Source organism: Periplaneta americana, chromosome 2 (genome assembly GCF_040183065.1).
Source record: "Periplaneta americana isolate PAMFEO1 chromosome 2, P.americana_PAMFEO1_priV1, whole genome shotgun sequence".
Lineage (NCBI taxonomy): Eukaryota > Metazoa > Arthropoda > Insecta > Blattodea > Blattidae > Periplaneta > Periplaneta americana.
This window is the reverse complement of record NC_091118.1, coordinates 93,288,460-93,312,771: the sequence shown is the minus strand read 5'-3', so window position 1 is coordinate 93,312,771 and position 24,312 is coordinate 93,288,460. Positions and strand designations below refer to the sequence as shown.

The 24,312-nt window shown below is 34.3% G+C and overlaps 1 protein-coding gene across 1 annotated transcript in view; it reads right to left on the bottom strand.

The window, feature by feature from the left end:
• Nucleotides 1-24,312, bottom strand: part of LOC138694434 (folliculin-interacting protein 2) — an 84,268-nt gene that overhangs the window by 40,516 nt on the left and 19,440 nt on the right. Inside the window, exons 6-10 of the mRNA XM_069818132.1 lie at nt 22,922-23,156; nt 18,366-18,507; nt 15,013-15,167; nt 13,014-13,131; nt 9,300-11,512 (exon numbers count right to left, since the gene is read on the bottom strand). Of these exons, the coding sequence (XP_069674233.1) occupies nt 9,300-11,512; nt 13,014-13,131; nt 15,013-15,167; nt 18,366-18,507; nt 22,922-23,156 (2,863 nt within the window). The remainder of the gene's footprint in view (nt 1-9,299; nt 11,513-13,013; nt 13,132-15,012; nt 15,168-18,365; nt 18,508-22,921; nt 23,157-24,312) is intronic.

Sequence of the window (24,312 nt, the reverse complement as noted above, 5' to 3'; positions counted from 1 at the left end):
TTTCACGATCAGGTAACAATGTATTTCCTTTGATTTTACAAGAATGTGAATAGTTTACTTAAGTTTTTACTTATCATCTATATGTCTACGTTTTGGAGCACAGCTTCATTTTTTTTTAACATAATTATTGGAACTGATTTCCAAGTTTGATTCTAGAGCTCCCCAATCCTTCCCACTGCAGACAAGGATACGTTTTCTTATTCATATTTTGTTTTCTTTTTTAGTTTTCTTCTTCATTTCTCTTCTTCTTTCATTTTTAAATTTCACTAGACCTATATTCACTTAATTGTTTATAACTTACAACTTAGCAAACTTTGTAAAAATGATACTAAAAACATCATCTCGAGGTATAAAATGTTACTGATAAAAAATACGTCTCAACAACGTGTTTGTGAGCATTTGAAACTGCAGGCTTATTCAGCTGAAATGTCTATTATTTTTAAGTATTATGTCGCCATGTATGGTGGGTCCCTATCACCACGGCATGGCGCGTCCTCAGGTTGTGGATAGAGGAGACGGCCTCCAGATATGGAGGGTAGCTGCGAATATATTGAATAAGCAGTCGTGGACAGCCGATAAGGGGTGGTCCTCCAGCTTGGGAGTTGGGCGAAGGGCTAACAACCCATCACCGTAAAAAACAGTTTGTTACGAATCCCTACAATAAGCCTCGGAATAGGACTGATTCTCTGGCACGACCACAGCAAAGAAATAAGGTTTTGAGATTTGGCACTTGGAACGTAACTAGTCTTTATAGAACAGGAGGGTTAACATTAGTAGCAAAAGAACTAGCTAGATATAGAATAGACTTCGTGGGAGTACAAGAGGTTAGGTTAGATGGGAATGGCATATCACAAATAGGAGATTACTTGTTGTATTATGGGGAAGGAAACAATAATCACCAATTAGGAACAGGATTCTTTGTTCATAAAAGAATAAAATCAGCAGTAAAAAAGGTCGAATTTATCAGTGACAGGTTATCATATTTGGTACTTAAGGGTAGATGGTGCGACATCATAGTTATAAATGCTCACGCCCCTACAGAAGAGAAAGACGACCATATAAAGGATAGCTTCTATGAGGAATTGGAACATACTTTTGATCAGTTCCCTAGATATCACATGAAGATTTTATTGGGGGATTTCAATGCTAAAGTAGGACGGGAGGATATTTTTAGACCAACTATTGGAAAAGAGAGCCTACACGCAATTAGTAGTGACAATAGAGTTAGATTAGTCAACTTTGCCACATCGAAAAATTTAATTGTCAAAAGTACAACATTCCCCCATAAGGATATACATAAATATACTTGGACTTCTCCAGATGGATTGACACACAACCAAATAGATCACATCTTGATAGATAAACGGAGACATACTAGTATAGTAGATATTCGAACTTTCAGGGGTGCAGACTGTAATTCTGACCATTATTTGGTGATTGGAGAATTAAGATAAAGATTATCAGTAGCCAAGCGAGTAGAGCAACAAGTTAATATTACTAAATTCAACATTTTGAAATTAAAGGACGAGGAAGCTAAGCAAAATTATCAGGTCGAAATTTCGAATAGGTTTGCCACTTTAGAAAGTTCCGACGAAGTTGAGAAAGAATTAGATGTTAATAGTGTGTGGGAAAATATCAGAGATAGTATCAAAATTTCAGCTGAGCAGAGCATAGGTTATTATGAAACTAAGAAAAAGAAACCGTGGTTTGATGAAGAATGTTGCATGGTAGTAGAAAGAAGGAAACAGGCAAAATTGAAATTCTTACAGGATCCAGTTGAGGGGAAGAGAGATAATTATTTCAATGAAAGACGGGAAGCAAGTCGTACACTTAGGAATAAAAAGAGAGGTTACTTGAAGGAAAAACTGAATGAGGTAGTAAGAATAAAAACATTCGAGATTTATATAAGGGTATAAAGGAATTTAAGAACGGATATCAGCCAAGGGTAAACGTGATCAAGGATGAGAATGGTGACTTGCTTGCAGACTCTCCATCAATCCTAAACAGATGGAAAAACTATTTTGCGCAACTACTAAATGTATATAGGCCAAATAGAAATGATCGGGACGAAATTGAAATACAAACTGCTGAGCCATTTATACCCGAACCCATGCTTTCAGAAGTCGAAATTGCGATAGAAAATCTGAAAAAGTACAAGTCTCCAGGTATCGATCAAATTCCAGCAGAATTAATACAAGAGGGTGGAAGTGCATTATATAGCGAAATTTATAAACTTGTACTTGCTATTTGGGAAAAGGAAATTGTACCAGAACAATGGAAGGAGTCCATAATTGTACCTATTTTTAAAAAGGGGGACAAAACCAACTGTGGTAACTTTCGAGGAATATCACTTTTGTTGACGTCGTACAAAATTTTGTCCAATATTCTTCTGAGAAGATTAGCTCCGTACGTAGATGAAACTATTGGGGATCATCAGTGTGGTTTTCGGCGTAATAGATCGACTATTGATCAGATTTATTGTATTCGACAGATAATGGAGAAAAAATGGGAGTATAAGGGTACAGTACATCAGTTATTCATAGATTTCAAAAAGGTATATGACTCGGTTAAGAGGGAAGTATTATATGATATTCTTATTGAATTTGGTATTCCCAAGAAACTAGTTCGATTAATTAAAATGTGTCTCAGTGAAACAAACAGCAGAGTCCGTATAGGTCAATTTCTATCTGATGCTTTTCCAATTCACTGTGGCCTAAAGCAGGGAGATGCACTATCACCTTTACTTTTTAACTTCGCTCTAGAATATGCCATTAGGAAAGTTCAGGATAACAGGCAGGGTTTGGAATTGAACGGGTTACATCAGCTTCTTGTCTATACAGATGACGTGAATATGTTAGGAGAAAATACACAAACGATTAGGGAAAACACGGAAATTTTACTTGAAGCAAGTAAAGCGATCGGTTTGGAAGTAAATCCCGAAAAGACAAAGTATATGATTATGTCTCGTGATCAGAATATTGTACGAAATGGAAATATAAAAATTGGAGATTTATCCTTCGAAGAGGTGGAAAAATTCAAATATCTTGGAGCAACAGTAACTAATATAAATGACACTCGGGAGGAAATTAAACGCAGAATAAATATGGGAAATGCGTGTTATTATTCGGTTGAGAAGCTCTTATCATCCAGTTTGCTGTCCAAAAATCTGAAAGTTAGAATTTATAAAACAGTTATATTACCTGTTCTTCTGTATGGTTGTGAAACTTGGACTCTCACTCTGAGAGAGGAACATAGGTTAAAGGTGTTTGAGAATAAGGTTCTTAGGAAAATATTTGGGGCTAAGCGGGATGAAGTTACAGGAGAATGGAGAAAGTTACACAACACAGAACTGCACGCATTGTATTCTTCACCTAACATAATTAGGAACATTAAATCCAGACGTTTGAGATGGGCAGGGCATGTAGCACGTATGGGCGAATCCAGAAATGCATATAGAGTGTTAGTTGGGAGACCGGAAGGAAAAAGACCTTTGGGGAGGCAGAGACGTAGATAGGAGGATAATATTAAAATGGATTTGAGGGAGGTGGGGTGTGATGATAGAGACTGGATTAATCTTGCTCAGGATAGGGACCGATGGCGGGCTTATGTGAGGGCGGCAATGAACCTTTGGGTTCCTTAAAAGCCATTGGTAAGTAAGTAAGTAAGTAAGTAAGCAATTATGTCTCCTAGTTTTTAAATATTGACAGCATTAGTGATAAGTAGTACGATAGAATGTCACGGAAATATGTACTTTTTATATATATTTCAATATATCAACCATAGACAATACCTTATTTCACGTAGAAATACGCTTTATAGTCCTGAAAATGAGAAGGAACAGGAATAAGTTGACTAATTACAAAACTCGGGACCCAAGGAATGTTTTGTTATACTTGGGGTCACCATAAGAACGGCTCAGACAGTTTCTGCCAGTAATTTCAATGAGCACACAAAGCAAATCTTTCCCTTAGGAATTACAATTTTCTTACAACAACTAACCGTAATTTTAAGTATAATATATTGTACATACAACGTAACTCAGTTCGTAAAGTGCAACTTAAACTTTACAGTACATAACATAGCAATGTACTGACTGTAAGACACCAGAAGTACAAAATAGTTTCCAGTTTTTAATGAACATGTTAGTACACTTAAATGGCGTCTAATTCCGAGATGAGAAATATGTTGTTTAGGAACGAGATACATATCAGAACTACCAGCTATAAAAATGTAGAGATTTTGCTATAAAAGTTTCTGACAGTCACATGTAGTTTGAGGTTGATGTTTTTCGGTAATACTGTGAATAAGTGTAAGAACCATTCTCTTGGTGATCCCATTACAGACAATTTGTGCTAGTAAGTGAAAACACAACAAAAAAAGATTATATGAATTTGTGCTAGTAAGTGAAAACACAACAAAATACGATTATACTTGTTAAACTGTCTTCATAATCACGTTAAGCTTACTACATATCCCACATAAAAAAAAAAAAAAAAGAGATAGTTCCCTTTTTCGATCTAAGTGTCCGGAGCCCACATAATTTTTGTTGGGATGTGCAAAAGTCTCATATGTTAACAAAACTTTATTTCATAATGTAAAAATCAATAATTTCTCTACCTAATGTAGCCTATACTCTATAAATTAACGTTGAAATACTGTTTTGATTTGTATAAATGTTTGCAAATTTATTTCGAACTCAGCAAACATGAATGAATGTATGAAAGGCACTATTAGACAAAAATATATGAGTGACGTAAATAAATTGACATGAATAAGCATTATTTAAAGGCAAGTGTCCATTTTTTTTGTTAACTCCTTTGTTTCAGTCTTACTTAATACATTTTTCGGTCTACCATTGTGGAGTAACAGTATGCCTGACTGTGAAACGAGTGGGCCTGGGTTCAAATCTTGGTTGTAGCTTCCTGAAATTTTCCCTCAACCAACTGAACATAACTTTCGGCATTGGATCTCGTTTTGCATCATTTGTTCACATATCACTGCCATCATTACTTTAGCCTGGGTTAAGTTCACCATGCAGTATGCCGTATTCGTATAAGAGCATGAACGTCTAGTGACAAATTATTCACAGAACAGGGATGGTAAGGCTCAGGCTGCACATTTCTTTTTCTGAATTTTTAAAATAAAACAAAAAAATTTATTTATTTATTCTTTTTATTTAGGCCTAGTCATTTATAACTTTTTTTTATTAAATAAGATTTATTAATGAGTTGCTGAATAGTACTTTTGTGAGCATAGCTCCGGATTCGACAATTTTCAATTTATATTTTCCTCATATAAGTACTATAAATGAACATAATGTTTTTGAGGGTACTGAACCATCACAATGAACAACAAATGCAAAAACACAACACTTTAACATATGCAACCAAAACATGGGTTCAGATAACCTGTGTGACCGAAACACAGATTCATATATTAGTGAGGATCGATACTGTCAGCAAATGTCATTTTGTTTCGTTGGGACAAGGGCTCCCCATTACCATCATATTATAAGCCGATAGAACATACCTACAGTCCACATCTGTGGAGTAACTGTCAGCGCATCTGGCCGTGAAACCAGGTGGCCCGGGTTCGAATCCCGGTCGGGGCAAGTTACCTGGTTGAGGTTTTTCCGGGGTTTTCCCTCAACCCAATACGAGCAAATGCTGGGTAACTTTCGTTGCTGGACACCAGACTCATTTCATCGGCATTATCACCTTCACTTCATTCAGATGCTAAATAACCTAGATGTTGATACAGCGTCGTAAAATAACCCAATAAAAAAAAACATACCTACTTATGGCAGGTCTGCATAGAAACACTCTATACTTTTTCTTTTAATTGTTTTATAATACAATATTATCTTATAACTTTCATAACACAACCAATTGTGATCCAATCACTTGAATCCATGTTACACATACTACTGTCAAAGTGAGTACTTAATTCTGCGAGTATTTGTAGTAAGAAATATCATCTGAATTCCTTTCAAGCTTTTTATAGATTCTTTTTCTACAATATTATATGTTGGGTACATCAAGCTTAACATGAAACAGCCAGTGTTCTAAGGTTTAAGAGTTGGTGTCTGTATTTTGCATTTATGACCTATTGTAACATGCATTATCAACAGTTTCTGGTTGAAGTAACTGCCTTGTGAGATAATAGTCAATCTTATGGTTTCAGACTGCAAATGTCCTTGTCTTTACTAGATGTGCAAAGACTATTCGTTTATGTTTCTCTTGTTAAAGATATTTGCACTGATACCTTGTAACTTCTTCCTTGCCATGGCTTCCTTTCTTTTTATTTCTAATGCAGCACTGCACTTGACAAGGTCGTTATCACGTACTGTACATAATAAACAACTTAATAATCAAACGGTCTATATGCGAGAATAATAAACGAGTGATTTAATTAAACAATGTAAGAATTTGGTTATGAAAATAGCTTTTTTCTTGTTTCCTAGTAGCAGTCATACATGTTTATGGAGCTGCGGGAAAAATGATGTCAAGAAAATAAATAGGAACTGTAGTTTAAATAGGAACTGTTCAGAGACCATAGAATTGAATGAAGTATCCATGAGAATGATACATCAGAGAATGATAGATCAAGATTTCACTGTAATTTTGAGCATTTATTTTTCATAAGCTGTAGTGATCCAAGTGTGCTATCATCGTTGTTGATAAGTCTAAACGGTTTTTTTCTCCTGTAAAAAAAGGCCTCCTTCTTTCAACCATTTACTTTAAAGGCACTCACCCTAAGATCAACAAAGGAACAGTAGTGACCAGACCTTCATTAAGAAAAAAAAAAAAATGCGATGTTGATAAGTATTTAACTAAAAGACAAACTTCTCAGTTTCTATGTCTATGGCAGTGTCTAGCCAGTAGAGGCTAGGAATTTCCGACACAATTAAAAAATGTTGTCTCGTTTTAGAAACAAGCGGTGCAAATATGCGCTTTATCAGGGAGTTATTAATATTATATTTCATGTCGGACAGAAGTCAGGGATTTGATATCCTCAGCAACTCCCCCCCCCCCCCACCCGCACAAAGATGGATGCTAAGAGACTACTAATTTCGATTCGCCCTTCTTTAATCCATATATATTCTGATACAACATGAAAACAAAAAGTTAAAATTTACAAGCATTGCTAGGAACTGCAGCAGTATTCGTATGTGCAGTGCAGTGCAGTGCAGTGATCAACTGAAACACTGTCTTTTATTTTTCGACTGTGGTTAAGTGATGCAGAAATTTGTGAGGAAAGAAACAAAGACGGAAATTCAAATCCTGGCCCTTCTTCTCAAATAACTTCTACAAAGAATTATATAAACCCCTGTCCTTCGTCTTAGTAGGCCTCCACAAAGAAAAAGGGCCTTGTTATTACAAAAGGAGTGAAGATAGAAATTGCCATAGTAAAGAAAATTTCATTCATCAATCTTGACAACATTACTATCAGACTCCGATTAAACAATACAAGAAGAAGACTTCATTCTTTTTTGACTGAATCAATTACTGTTACTGCAGATTCCTGTTCCAGCATTAGTGTTTATCAAGAAGAGATCCATATGTATAAATATGAAGCCATTCATATTTTGGATATCTTGTACATATGGTTTCAACAGCTAATGAAGCCATTCATATTTTGGATATCTTGTACATATGGTTTCAACAGCTAATGATTTTAATACTGATTGGTCGATATCACATTTTGCAGTGATGTATTGTATCAGATCATTTTCACATTTAATTTCAGGCTGAGAGTGGGTGTACTAGGAGCAGAAGCTTTCCTATATTATAAGTTGTTTGTACATTGTATTTACTTTGTAATTTGTAAATAGCCAGATTGTGTTTTGAGTAGTATGTAGTGTTCCATATTTTCTTGCAATTTGCAGAACTGGAATAGAGTTATTTGAGCATCCTTAACTGCATTGTTTAAGGATTCTTTTATATATTTGAAGATTTTTTTTTTTTTTTCATTTTTGACAGTCATAAGAAAATCATTAACTGGCTATGGATTGGAAGGTCTGGGGTTAGATCCTGAGTGGTGACGGCATTTTTCTCGTTGCCAAATTTCCAGAATGGCTCCGAGGTTCACTTAGCCTCCTATAAAATTGAGTACTGGGTCTTTTCCAGGGGTGAAAGGTGGCCAGGAGCACATTTGCGAGTGATGGACAACTACTGGATAATACTTTATTTTAAAATGGTTCAATAATTGATCTGTCTGGTCAACTACTAGTGCTTGATAAAAATTAACAGTAAATGACCAGACCACCCCTATTAATTATTCATAGGAACTTCAAAAACTCAAAATATGTATGCACATAGTTCCTACAGCTTATCTAGCAGGCAAAATATGCATTCATTCAATGTAGCCTAATATAAATATATTTCAGAGATGTATTCCGATTTCTGTATACCTGCTACAACACTTTTCTAATAGCAAGCACTAACTGAAGTCATACTGCAAACACAGGCATTGTTTCCTAAATTTTCTGATTTCTGTAAAAGCATAATTTCCTGTTACACTGTTGTCAAATGAAATAAAGAGATGTTAAAGATTATAAAATATATATATATAGCTAAAAAAATATTTTTCAATGTTGCCAGAATGCTTATTTTTAATTAAAACATTCCCACGTGGTCAACTATTAATGAGTTCACCCTAATTCAGTGATTCTAAGGTGGTGATATGTCAATTTTTGGCAAAAATAAGATTTTGCGATACACTGTACATCTTGATGGTATCTTTACTGTGGCAAAAGATAACATGTATATATCTATTATTTTTCTCTCTAACCCGTTGTTATAAAACATGATTCCTATGATTTTATATGGTTGTTCAAACTTTAAATGCTCACACCTGAAAAATTGCAAGAAATGACATATGACATGTTGTCTTGGAGCTTCAAAATTAACACTATGTTCAATTCCGAACAGTTTGCCACATTAACGAAAATAGAACCACAAAAGAATGTACCAGTATTTTAAATCTCTTATCCTTCTTTTCACTATTCATTTGTGCTATTTATCAGAGATGTATTTGATTCATATCTGGACACTGGAAATCTCAAGCTTCTTATACTGAAATGGAAAATAACTATTGGACTACTTGTTTTGAACCACAATGTTTAGATTTACTTTGAATTATTATTCTTTGACATTTCTTTATACCGATATTGTACCTTTCTCCATAGTGATAATTTATAAAATTTCTTGTGGTTGGATCACCTTATAATGATAGTGATATTATGGACCTTATTTCTGAGAACTATAGACTAAGCTTAAGGACTATTCTATACTAACCTTGGAGTAGGAATTTGCAGTAAACATTCAAATTGCTGCTGCTTTTGTTCTTCAGGAACTGTTTCTTCTCCCACTTTCTGATCATCACACAAAGCTTCATCATCAGAGAGGCTATTGTAGCTCTCGAAGATTGCATTCTTTTCCCCATCACTAGCACCATTGTTTTTAATACTGACGCAGCCCCCCACAATTTCTCCTCTTGTGTCACACTTTTCGTCACTTCTATCTACAATACTGAATGCATCTTTCGCAACAGAATTGCATTTCTCACAAACCACAGAACTTTCAACTAAACAAAAATTTCCTCTAGCTTCTGTCACCTTATCTACCTTCTGATCTGACTTGTTTAGAGTTTTCTTTTGATCTCTACCTTCTATATAATTCATGAGAACGCTTTCACAACGCTCAAAATGAAACCGTACACTGTGGTAATCTTTCAGATAACGACTTGCCTCACACACACAATCACTGTTCCTCCGGCAAATGGGCAAACCATTCCTGTCTCCTGATAAAGGACATGACAGACTCAGAGATCTGGTCACGGGTTTGATAGTTCTTACTTTATGATTAGCAGTTAAGTCAGTCCGCAAACCACCACATTCATCCTCCAGTTCTATCACAGATGGTCGGACAGTTACAACTTTTTTCTCAAAAGTAGAACAAGGTGCATTCCTTTTCCCTTCTGTAGGAACATCTAAACCTTCGGCTTTACATGCACTCAAACGCATATTTGATTCAGATTTTATTGCACTGTCACTATTAGTTACACAAACAGAAGGCTTCACATCACACAAACAATTATTACTACCTAAATGTGACATTTTTACATTGGAATGGAATGCTTGTGATGCATATGTAGAAAGTCTTCCATCTTTGTCACACACAGCGGCAGGAGTGGAAGGTAGACTAGATGTGGTCGTTACAGGCTGATATCCATTGCATTCATCACAACCAGAAATATCATTTTCACACGAAATAGATTTTTCGTTGTTTTTGTTGTCAGATTTATGCGACTGTTTCAAATCCACCAACTGTTCATTGTCCCCAATAACAAATATCACATCACCTTTGCTTGTTTCACTCGCAATTTCTTTCCGATCAGAATTTGGTCCTTGTGACGCAATGTTCGAAGTCGAAGAGGCATGTTTAGTATCCCGCACAGGTGCTTCAGGCCAATTGTTCACTTTGATCACAGGAGCAGTTTTAACTGAAGATCGCTGACGTTCGTTCTCAATCCGTTTAGGCACATGCATCTCTTTGAATTGAACATCTTTTTCAGTATTCTCATTGCGAAGATGGTACAGGATTGCAGAAGTGGGAACCCGACATAATCTGCTTACTTTCTGAGATATTTCTTCATGATGGAATGAACTTTGAAGCTTTCTATTGTCTTCATTCACTTGAACATCTTCTACATTGGAGTCTTCATTCTGTAATAAGATACCAGAGTCTCTAATATCATCTTCAAGCAATTTAAAATCAGCTAAACTTGGATACAATCTATTTGACCCTTGCGATGAGGTTGAACTAGTTTTTTCTAGTTTTGTAACGGTACTAGCACTATCTAACTTCTTCGCAAAACTGATGTTTCGTTTCATGCCGCCTCCTGATGGCAGTGATAAATAAGAATCACTTTTAACGTTCTTATCACTTTCATTTTTAATCCTTGATTTATCTGGAAGAACACATTTTTGTTCACTTGAACTAGAATTGCTGTGGAATCCACCCTTATTATGCACTGTAGTTTCTGGACTTGATCTCTGTTCTGCAACACTGTGTGTATCTGGGAATGCACTTATTTCACCCTTAAGTTCTCTGGCTATTTCAACTCCTGGATCAACTCTATTATCAAACACTATCATAACATCTCGGCCAGAGAGGAAGTTCCTGGCCAACTGTGAAGGAGTTGAGTGTAGTTCTTCATTTACTAACGTCGTCTTGGATGCACTATTAGACTCCCAGCTCGCAGATGTATTCAATTCACTTCTCTCTTCTTTGCTTGAATCCTGTTTTTCAACAACTCGTTTCTCTACTTCAGTGCAACGAATGAAGTATGTTAATGAGCTAAGAATTTTGTTGATGAGTTCCAGCTTCTTAGTATTGGTTGTCACTATAGTTTTTGCGATCTTTGTAGGAAAACCCAATGCACCATATAACTCTCCCAGTTGAGCCCATAGGGGATTGTATGGATGAGATTTTGATAATGCGTCTAACTGAAAAAAAATAAACAAAAATAAAATGTCAAAACAATATTATTAACTTCAAAATTACTTTTTTTTCTTATGAAAAATAAGCTTCTGTAAATCACCTAGCACAAAACAAATATACATCTTTAAGTAACACAAGACAACAACTTCTTAATTTTAATCATAAAACAAGAATGTTAGTCTTTGAGGTTTCATTTCACAAAACTATCTCCAAATTTGTGTCTTACAAAACATTGAAAATTTTGGTGGAGATTTTAAATGCATGAAATTGATGCATTTATTAAATAAAATTGGGGACATGTATAGGTAGAGAATGAGATATTTCGTGACCACAAATGTCGTGAAATTTGAGGAAAATATTTCTCAACATCTAATTACAGTAAATATACATCCTTTATTCCTGATTTGAACATATGCAACATCGCGAAATCCATATCATGCCGCGAATTTTCCATGTTTCTGCGAAAACACGCAATTTTTAAGCAATTAGTGACTAATGTGCGCCAATTTTTTTGTACTACAATCAAGAGTCATAATGTAGATATTGTAAGTTTGATATCTATGGTCTGCACATTCGATAGTATTGAATGCGTTTTCCGATATGTACACATTCCTGACATCATATCTGACTTTGGTTTGTGTATATGTAGTGAGAGTCATTAAGCACTGTTAGCCTGCTGAATGCATTCTATGTGCCATGTCTAAATGCAAATTGTGAATGCTTTTCATCATACAATAATGTTTTGCCTGATAAACATCACTGTTTGTCAACAGAAAATATCAATCTTTTTTTCTGAAATGCATTTTAAAATCTAAGAGTATTTACTGTGCCATTAAATTTGTGTATTTTGAAAATGACGAAAAATTCAATTGTAGGAACACCAGTTTTTCCCATTTAAAAATCTCACTTTCTGCACTGCAAACTCAATGAAAAATTCCAATCTCTACATAAAAGTGTTAAAAAAAATTATTTTACGACAAGATACAAAAAAAAAAAAAGTTAAGAAGTATTGATGTTAAGTTAATATGGAGACATGTATACCTTTTTTAATGAACTAAAACATGTAGCCTCTTTCCTAATGTGGTATCTCTTCCATATATCCTTATTTAGAAATCTTACATAGACTTGAAAAATTGTTCCCCTATTTTTTTTTTTTTTTTTGCTAAGCGTAGAATTGAACGGGAAAATAATGTACTTTGGATGAATAATTTCAGAGCTCCACACCTGATTATAATACTAAAAAGATAATAAGAAGCAGTCATTAGGGAAATTTGGAATGCGAGTAAAATAGGCTACTAAGGCTTAACATATGTCCAAATGAGGAGTAGGAAGAGGGAGGACAGAGAAAAAAGAGAGAGGTGGACGAGAAAAGGGAGGAGGAAGGGATGAAACCTGAGAAGTTTTGATCCACGTTGTTACAATGCAATTGAGAAACATAAAACTTAATAATTAACATGTTAGAGTAACTGTACTTTGTGGCTGTTATAATAACTAAACATAACTTACCAACTGCCCAGTGCATGGATTCTTTGAGATATGATGAGGAGGCACTTTTCCAGGCAGAATAGTAGCAACCCAACCTAAATGATGAGTTAGCACAGCTGTCACCAGAGTGCTAATAAAACTGAAAGAAATGCAAATATTTTTTTTAAAATCATTATTTATTCCAGTTCTCACTACCTGCCAATTTTATTATGTACAATCCCTCAGAAAATTCAATTACACATCTGTTACGAGATTTATGAATCATTAGGAATACTACTACGTAGCTTGCAACAGAAATATTTAAGTTCATGTTTCATGCTCTCCTGCAAAAGATAATGGTACTATTAAATACATATGACTAAACAAAATTATTTCAGTTATTTGTTGAGTGTGTAGGTGTGCACTAATTTTTCATAAGTTGGCAACTCACATTACTACTGTGGTGAAATGATGTAAAAATTCCTTGCAAATGTTTCCTTTTGATCTAAACAAACTCTCAATATAACACTGTTCTCAAAGAACAAAAACTTGTTTGTAGGAGTGTTTAGGGAAGAACATACAGACGTAGTTCACAAACAATGTTCGCAAATAAAATTCGTGTTGATCTGGAAGAACTTTAAAATAAAAACTCCTTTATAAAATTACAAATTTAACAATAAAGTTACACTCTGTGACAGAAAGCAGCCACTCAAGCTAAAAAACGTACTTCCAACATCTAAAACAAAAATAATAATAATAATAATAAAATTATTATTATTATTATTATTATTATTATTATTATTATTATTATTATTATTCACTACAAACTAGCAAAACATCTGATAAATTTAAAATTTCAGAAAAACAAAATAATACTGCTGAAAGTGGATGAGACTGCAATGTAATATGTATAACATGTCTTTGCAGATTTATTACAGCAAAGAGAAAAAAAAAATATTAATAATAAAATTGAATTTCAAGTAAGGGCACAGAAGAAATGGACGCAGAACATAAATGACTAACTTACCATTGACCAGAGCATCTACTACTAAAAAAAAGTCTACTAACTGGCTAGTCCTGGCTGACCAGATATCGCAAAACAATAGGCCTACTGGTATCCATGTAGATACTAACACAGGTGATATCAAGATTTAACCATAGCCTACAAAAATCTTGTAACCTCGTCGCATTTTAAATTCATTCATTCATAGTATTCTGGCTAAGGGAAGTTCTTTCACTGTAAACTCAGAATTCTCCCATTTTTCTTATTTTATGCCTTCTGCTTAGTTTCAACATATGATCAATATATCTTAATGTCGTCTATCATCTCTTCTTCTGTCCCGAACTCTTTTCCTGTTCAACATTCCTTCCAGTGCATACTTCAGTAGGCAGTTTCTTCTCAGTCATTGATCCAGTCAATTCCTTTTCTCTTCCTGATCAGTTTCAGCATCATTCTTTCTTCACCCACTATTTCCAACACAGCTTCATTTTTTATTCTGTCTGTCCATTTCACATGCTCCAATCTTCTCCATATCCACATTTCAAATGCTTCTAGTCATTTCTCTTCACTTCGTCATAATGTTCATGTTTCTGCCCCATACAATGCCACACTCCACAAAAAGCACTTCGGTAGTCTCTTTCTTACTTCTTTTTCCAGAGGTCCGCGGAAGATGCCCCTTATTTATTAAAAGTTTCCTTTGCCATTGTTATCCTCCTTTTGATTTCTTGGAAACAGCTCATGTTACTACTTATACTACTCCTTAAGCATTTGAAGCTGTCCACTTGCATTTTAGATTATTATATTCTTAAACTCAGTATAAATAAAATAACTATGCATTGAACAAGTACTGTAGGTCTATCTTTTTTAAAAAACCTCATAATCTCCTTCTCTTCCTCTTTTTTTTTTTTTTTTTTTTTTGAAGTACTCTTAAACTTTGTAACTTTGTAGTAGAGATCTTTCGTACACGTCATACTTCTGTCGTGAAAGTTACAATGGACATAAATTAAATTTTAAGAAGCTGTAAAACATAGATTTACTCACAAGTTAGTAGCCTTTGTATCAATTGTTGCAATGAGCTGACACAAATCTTGTATGAAGTTGTACGAGAGAGCCGAGTTGAGATGACTGAAGCCTGAGGTAAGACCCAACCATACAGGACAGGTGAGGCGAGGTGCAGAAAAGATATCAACCAACCACTACAGAACAAACACAACACACGTATTAGCATATGAAAGAGATTTTGGAATTCATTTTATAAATCTAACACACAATGAGCTTGCTACAGCATAGAATATTGTATGAAATAAGGTACACAATTGAAAATGTTACAAATTACATGCAATGAGTAATAGGAATATGAATAAATTTCGATGCCCGGCCCCGGAACAATTTTTCCTTGAAATTATTCAAATCTGCTTTACAGGGAGCTACTACCTGAAAGCCAGATTTGCATAATATATTTCGTTACTAGAGATACATTAACAGGAAGCCACAATTTAAATCACAAGATTTGTGTGCACTCAAAGTTGGGTTCTGGCATCTTGTCAGCCCATTTGAGTTGTGTGGATATAAAGGAAAAATTGTGACGGTGTTGTGTATAGTTCCTGGGGTAGGTCAGTTGGGAGAGCATTCTTGCGCTAAGCGAAGGGTCCCAGGATCGATGCCAGCCCCGGAACAATTCTGCCTTGAAATTATTCAAACCTGCTTTACAGGGAGCTACTACCTGAAAGCCAGATTTGCATAACAGGAATATGATTATATATATGTGTGTGTGTGTGTGTGTGTGTGTTAAGTCACGAAAAGGAAGAATATTAATTATATAGATTTGAGTTAATGTTTGTAAATGTTAATTAAATGATACATTAAACAATAATATAATAATAACATATATTGCACTGACAATAACATTCTTAATAAATTGTTGTTAAATGGTTTTTAAGATTCTGTCGCATATTTAAATCAACTTCTTTTATACTTAGTACGTTCTTTAATGAATGATTCTTCTACACCAAAGACATTAGATCTGATGAGTTACTGAAGCAATGACGCAATAAAAATAGCAGGAGTATTACAGTACTAAAGTTGTCCTTGATGACTGAGCATTTACTGTGTTCTAAAGTTAAGAGATTCAAATCCGTTCATGGGAAATAATTTTGAAAGGTGACGAACAGAAATGCATTTATATGCAGAACACAAAATAGCAGTAGTGGTGGCAGTGACAGATGTAACTCATTTCTTTATTTAATTGTCTCAATTTTCTTTTTCCTATATTCAGTTTTCGACACTCCATGTAGGGCTAAGAACAACCATGCAATTGTTGGTTTCACATCAACATGCCTTAACAGAAGTGAATGATCAACCAGTAAAGGGTAACATGTGATTAACAAAACAATCTCCCAACATAACTGGCTTACAAAACCGGATTTTACTACTCACTGTAGCTTCTTAAATTCATCATGATACTGGGGTGCGAAATGGTTCCACACTCTGGTCGAGAATCCACGAGAAAAATTTCTTCTCCTATGAGAACTTGAGCACACATTCTTTATTGCTAGTCCAAGGCATAACTATCTCGCAACTGCACTGCAGGACTTAACTCATTACTACATGAAAATTATGTGAATTATAATTCCAACGGTAATTCATAAACAATAACACATTATTAGTATTATTGTACTATTACTGTTACAGTAGAACCCCTTTTTAACCTGCCAATGCACAGATTGGGTTTACGAGACCCATATCCAAATTATTGTTTCATTTCTCACAGTTGGCACAAGCTGATCACTTGTCACGCTCAGTACCTTCCTGTTGATACATCTTCAGTAGTCAGACACACATGGAACAAAAAAATCATTTAGTTTGTCGTCTGTGAGATATTATTGTGCCGTGTGGATCAGAGACCCAGCCCGTACAGTCATGTAAGATCTTTCAACTCAATCATTTTATATATTACCGATATTATTTGGTTAATACTGCTGTCAATATTATTACAATACGCAAGTTGTGTAATTTGTGTTTTCATGTGACAAAAGCAAAAGTATGATGTTTAATAGTTTGTATTAATCATGTTTTGCGTTTTCAGTTTCATTATAAATTCATGTTTGTAATTGCTGTATTTGTAAAAAAAAAAATTATTTTAGTAGGCTATTTTACGACACTTTATCAAAAACTTAGGTTATTTAGCATCTGAATGAGATGAAGGTGATAATGCCAGTGAAATGAGTCCGGGATCTAGCACCGAAAGTTACCCAGCATTTGCTCATATTGGGTTGAGGGAAAACCTCGGAAAAAACCTCAACCAGGTAACTTGCCCCGACCAGGAATCAAACCTGGGCCACCTGGTTTCGTGGCCAGATGTGCTAACCTAATAATATTCAGAAGGACTAATACTTGTCAGGAGATTATTAATTATTATTATTTATTTAATATTACCATCATCATCATTACTAATACTGTTGTATTTTTTTTATTAAAAACTTTCTTTATTAGAGGATTGTCACGAGGACGAAGTATAATGTAATAATTGGTGTTTTTTAGCAATACTTGTACTAACTCATTACTGGCTAATCGTTGCTGGCTAGCACATTAATATTAATAATAAATAAATAATCGTCATACTATTATTAGTATTACTATTACTGTTTATGCTCTCAGTTCTCAAAGATAGGTAAGTGCATAATTGTTGCATGGATTACCAGTATGTGGAATGTAAACATTCTGCTCTATTAATGTAAGATTTATACTAATTGTTACAATAGCTTGAACATCATCTCTTTCCCTTCACTTCTCTTGATAATGATGAACTTTCGATATCTGCCACTTTTGGCAATCATTCGTTCACATTTAATCAAAGTCAAAAGAGAGTCAGCAGAGGACTTCAGCAGTATGTGTAGTAACGAGAAGTGAATAATAATCGAAAGCTGATATTGTTTTTAACGTCATTCTTATTTTGTATCACCAATTCTGAATGTGTGTAATATAACAAATAGCTAATGTTCCTAAATCACACTACAAGTGATTTCATCTGTTCTATGTGGAGACATATTTGTGTCGAATGCTGCCTGTCATAATAGTCAAGTTAATTTAATGACAATGATTTTCTGATTAATTATGAAGACAAAAAACTTCATTTGGAATGTTTCAGAATAGTGTGTCTGTTTTCTGGATATTTTGTAGAATGTCTGTCAGATTAAGTTGGTTCAGCTTTTAAATGAAGTTTTCTGATGTAATTTCTGTTGAAAAGGGTAGTGAGGGGTGTATTGTATCTCTCTTATTTTTCTTATAAACCTTATTCTCAAGACATTTTTAACATACACTGGATTTTGTCACAGCCAGCACTGTCACAACAACAACTACTACTACCGGTACTCTAAAAAATGTATTTAACTCACCCGTTGCATGTCTTGATACCCCTCCATCATAAAATGGACAAACATCTCTTTATGCAAGTAGGCATGTTCCACAGAGCTGTGAAGTCGCTCCATTATCCCCTCCATTATCGTCATGTGTTCAAAGAAAAATGTGTGCATATCTCTGTAAAACAACCAATAATAATTCTTAGTAAGCATCAAACTGTTAAAAGTGACATGAGGTTTCAGAAAAAAATGCATTACTGGAAATACAAAAGTTTATGTAAACAATGAATCTGGAACATACACAGTATTTTTTCATGGTTCTGTGTGGTCTACTGTTTGTACTGTATTTCTGTTCTGTCAATATTAACTGCTCAGCATCACATGACCGAGGACCTAGCGATAACTCGTGTGTTCTGCTGAATGTTAACTTGTTTTAAATTTTAAAACTAGACTAAAATTCTGTTCAAACCACTGTCAGACCATCCCTTTCTCGACAGGCCTATGCTTCTATGTCCTCTAGGCAATTTATCTCTTGTTGTTTCTACTAGCCTGTCATTGTCCATTCTGCTTAGATGTTTGCCCCATTTATTCCTCGTATCATTTACAAATCATTAATGGGCTGAATATTACACCATTCCCTTACTGTTTCATTTCTATTACAATCTCTTCGTATTTTATTTATAATTCTCAAAATTTTCATTTTTGTAGCTTCATTTATTTGTTTTGTTTTTACAGTTTCTGGTCTAGTTCCTACAATATGTGTAAGAATGGGACGAACCAATGGTTTTATAAAGATTCAAGTTCAAGATTTAAATCACATAAAATGTTAGTGTAACTTCAAGAGCTAACTTGCTCAATAATATTACCTTCAATTTCCAGCTTACACATTTGAAGGAATTTACTTTGGTAAGGCATTTGGTTTTCTCGGTGGATACTTCCATATTGTATTTTCGACGGATTGGTTACAAATTTGTGAAAAAGTCACTGCATATCATCTTCATTTTCAGCAATAAGTGCGACATCATAAGCGTAGCACACAATTGATATTGTTTCTGTTCTCATATTATATCCATTTTCAGACTTAACTTCATTTATAAGTTGATCCATTATCATATTGAATAACAGGGGACTCGGAGAGTCGCCATGACAAATAACGTTTTCTATAGGCCTATTTATGGAATTTGTAGTTAGTTCTTTGATTTTTATCACAGTTGTATTCTCCGATGGGCGGGCAAAAGGGCTTAAGTCATTACTTTTTGTGACATAAGATTTCCTTTATTAAACCCATTTCCTAAAAGAAATCCTAAAGCCAGTGATGTCAACAATAAAAAAAATTATGAAATGGTCGAAACATGTCACTTTTCGGATTTACAGCAGTTGTTTAAATCTTTGAGAATTCCTTCTGTAAATTTTGCATAGAGTGACTTAAGCCCTTTTGCCCGCCCACCAGATATATAGGCTATGTTTCCTATTAAATTGATTAAGAGCTTCTGGTACAGATTTTCCCTTCAACATTTGCATTATATCTGATAGTCATACATTATCGAATGCCTTTACTAAATCTACAAAACACACACATGCAGTTCTATTGAATTCAATTTACTTCTCTACAATTTGTTGTATAATGAATATGGTATCCACACAAGACCTTCCATTACAGAATCCTTGCTGTTCGTCAGATAGGGTTATCATCTGACTGAGTTGTAAGGGACAATTTAGTTTTTCAGCCCATGCTGAAAGTTATTTATTAAGGGGTCAGACAGGTGAAATTTTGGTCACTTTCAATCAAAAATCGCATTTTCGTTTTCTTGTGAAAAATGAATCAGCAATCTATTTATATGTTGAGCAAGTTTCAATGCTCTGCAGCACTCGAAAGCATAAAAATTACGCATTATATAAATGCCTGCACCCTTGAACTTCAATTCCATGCAAATTTTACAAGCTGTTTTTTCACACTTTGTTTTTCAGTACATTTCGTCAGGTTCAATGTGTAAAGGCTTTTACAATTTCAATGCTAGGAACATGAAATTTTTACTGCATGTTCTATATACTATTGTTAACAAAACAGTGTATGGGTTTTATGATTAAAATAAAAAATGAAATATTTATAGTGGCAATGGAAAATTTTTATTTTTAGGTACAGTATGCAGTGGTTATAAAAATGTTTTCCTCCTTTTGTAGTAAAGATATAGAAAAACTAATTAAAATACGTGATGTTTTTCTAAATATGCAAAAAAAATTTTAGACATTTTACTGAAAAATTGAGCGACCCATTTCATTTTGAATTATGCAAATTTTTCAAAATATTTTTGTTAATAACTCAGAAACTGACTCACAGAAATGAAACTTCACTATATCATTATCTATCACACCGTGATTATGTGTACAAATAATCAAGAACGTAGCTTGAAAAATGTAGAAAGTAGAAATTTCACCCATCACCCCCTTAAATCTGATATTTCAGGGATTATTCACAGCAGTGGTTCTCAACCTGTGGTCCGCAGACTCCTAGTTTTTATGAGCTTCCTAGAATATTTTTTATTTATATCAGACTTTTGAGACACAGGGCTGAATAGGAATGAGTTCCCTGAGGGACGTCTCTTAACTTGCAGGTCTTGCGTACCTACCTGATATTTTTTTTTTTAATTCTAATCTTCAGAGTCCAACTTCAATTGTGTTCACAATCCAGAATAAGATTGAAGCAATGATAAAGAAATTAATCTTATGGTCTCACTGAGTTATCAATAGAGAGTCTGATTCATTTCCAACTCCAGTGGGTTTATAGCATCATATGATAACTCTTGTAAGAAATCTTTGAAGTATAAAATACAGTATCACTTTCAATGACTGACTGATATTAAAATTAAACGAATATTATTCTTTCTGCAATGGAAAAAACAACTGTATGAAAAATTCCTTCTTGGTGACAAATGATAGTTTGCCTGGCAAAAAAAAAAAAAGAAGAGGCTTTCAGAATTATCTTCTGATTCCAGATTAAAAATCACATTTTCTACGCCTCTTCTCAGGGGTGTACTTCAAGCCTGGTGACGCCACAGTACTATTTTTCGAGGATGGGTGGTGCCAGGGCACTTTTATGATTTCCATGTTATTGTCAAATTTTGCATTTATAAAAATCATATGTTATTCTTATTTAAACAATTTCATAATGAGGTATAAATCTGCTGACATAAACTCTATAATTGGATTCGAACCCGTGTATTTTCGTCTGTATTCCATAAGTATTGCTGCAGAAATGGTGGTGGTGGTGGTGGTGATGATTAAAAAAAGATTATGATAAAGAAAATGATGACGAAGACAACTACTACCGGTACTACTGAAATTACATTGCCAAGGCACTTTTTTTTTATTCAGAAATACACTACTAGATATTCTTGACCTAAAATTTCTTGGATGACAAACATACATTTCCTCTTCATCACTATTTGAATCAGAATTACCAATTTCAATTGCTTCCCACAGTTTTTTCCTCAAAATATAACTCTATATTACATTTAATTTTCACCCAAGTTGAAATACACTCATGGAAATAACCCTAATAATGAGTTAATTTTATTAGCTCTGTTGCTTTATGAAACACTTTACTAATATTATTGTATACATTTTACTAATATATGAGTGTTTACATTAATATTATGAACTAATAATTTTATGAAACAACACTAATAATATTAGTAATATTATTAGTCATTTGCTAATAATATTAATTTATTAGTTTTATGAAACAGGCCCCCTGGTCTTCAACAAATACAGAAGTAAACTTAACATTGACGTAGACTTGCGACTAAGAGTATTTACAATTGAGTCAGACTTTACTGTGAAAAATGAAACCAGAATTTTAGACTTACTATAAGGTTATTGGTGGGATGGGTGATGTCTTTGCTGTAAAAAAAATTAAACCAGTCTGTTAGACTTACACTAACTTTGTATTTATGTACTTTCAGTGTGCCTATATTCACAAGCTAAAACTGAAATTTAGTATCGCCGTTAATTTATTAACGATCTTTAATTCACTATATTATTATGCAAATGTTTAATGAGTCGAAGATGATTACCAGCCTAAATTATACAAAACATTTTGGAGGTCTGCCAAAATGAAGGGGTCCGTGACACTCAAAAGATTGGGTTTCACCATTAGGGCCATAACATCCAGGCCTGAAAGAACCACTTCTTCTGCTGCATCTATTAGGCTTGCCTAATCCAGAAAGTTGAACAACAGACCAGCGAAAATTTGCTCTCTTATATATAGATGTGGCCTGCTTAATATGATAGGTAAACCAAGATCAAACAGAATATCTGATGTAGGCCTAATCATGGAAGTGGCAATGTAAAATTATATAATACTGAAAAAGATTGTTTTTCTCATCTTCATAGGATTACCACTTGCCAAACCAGCAGATGTGCATTGTGTAACAACCTACATATCATGGATGAAGAACATTGTACTGCACTGTCCTATGTTGAAAAATAAAGTCTACAAATAGAAGAAAATTCCAGATTACGCTGAAAAATGACGCAATAGTCGTCTTGCCATTTAACAATAAATATCTGATATTACCTCACAATGTACTTACTTTTCTTCCTCTTGTGTAACACTAATCACAACTGCTAGTCCCAGCTTTGTTCTCCGATGACTATGTAGAGCTGGATCTTCATTAGGATCATTCACAGTGCTTCTGGAGGACCATGGTGAACCTTGTGAACCAAGCTCCAAGGAGGTGCTCATGTTCCTCCGCCAGCGTCGCTGAAGGCTTGCCAGGCTACTACCAGAGTGATTGGGTAGAGGATTTGTGAGGAATGACCCAGAACCTGTTAAAAAATAAAAGTTAGATGCATAAATTATTTTATGTCATTTTCCAATCCCATTTCTTTCTGGTTAACTTGTATTACATAATAAATTAAAAGTTATGTTAGATTAATTTAGGTTAAGGTTGAATCAGGGTAGTTTAATGTAAGCTTGACAGACATTTTTCTCTTTTAATATCTGCAGCATCTAAGATTTTCACTGATGTAATTCCAATACCAGTAGCATCTCTGTCTTATCACCAGTCAACCTAGATTAAATGAAGAGCTCGACTGTATTCGAAAGTCCCAGATATGGTTACCATAATTAACATCTTCTTGAACTTCAGCAGTGCCAAGAGGTTCATTTCTGAGGTATGGGCATCTACAAAGCATTATCTTTTGCATCTTATGATATTGTGACAAGCAGAAATTGATTTTCTGTGTAAAGAAGAAATGTACAGTAAATTTGTCTGGAAACTGCTTTCAAGGATAGGGTTCTAATACACACTACACGTCTATAAAGATGTATCTACATGGTTTAATTTTTCATGCGTTTACACATGCAATTGGAGAAAATATTTAAAGAATCAAGTCGAAAACGAACGTTCAATTAAGATGCATGCAGATTTTGTCTACATAGTGCACCGTTTTGAACATCATCTTCACTATGTATATACTCACTGACATTTTGAGCTTAAAAGGTCTACCATCGCCAAACAAAATAATTTTCAGTTTACTCACGACCACCTAAAACAATCAACTTCTCACTACATGTTACTGCTGTTTTCAGTTTATTCATACCACCTAAAACAATCAACTTCTCACTACAGGTTACTGCTGTTTTCAGTTACATGTTACTGCTGTTTTCAGTTTATTCACGACTGTTTTCAGTTTATTCACGACCACCTAAAACAATCAACTTCTCACTACATATTACTGTTGTTTTCAGTTTATTCATACCACCTAAAACAATCAACTTCTCACTACAGGTTACTACTGTTTTCAGTTACATGTTACTGCTGTTTTCAGTTTATTCACGACTGTTTTCAGTTACATGTTACTGCTGTTTTCAGTTTATTCACGACTGTTTTCAGTTACATGTTACTACTGTTTTCAGTTTATTCACGACCACCTAAAACAATCAACTTCTCACTATAGGTTACTGCTGTTTTCAGTTACA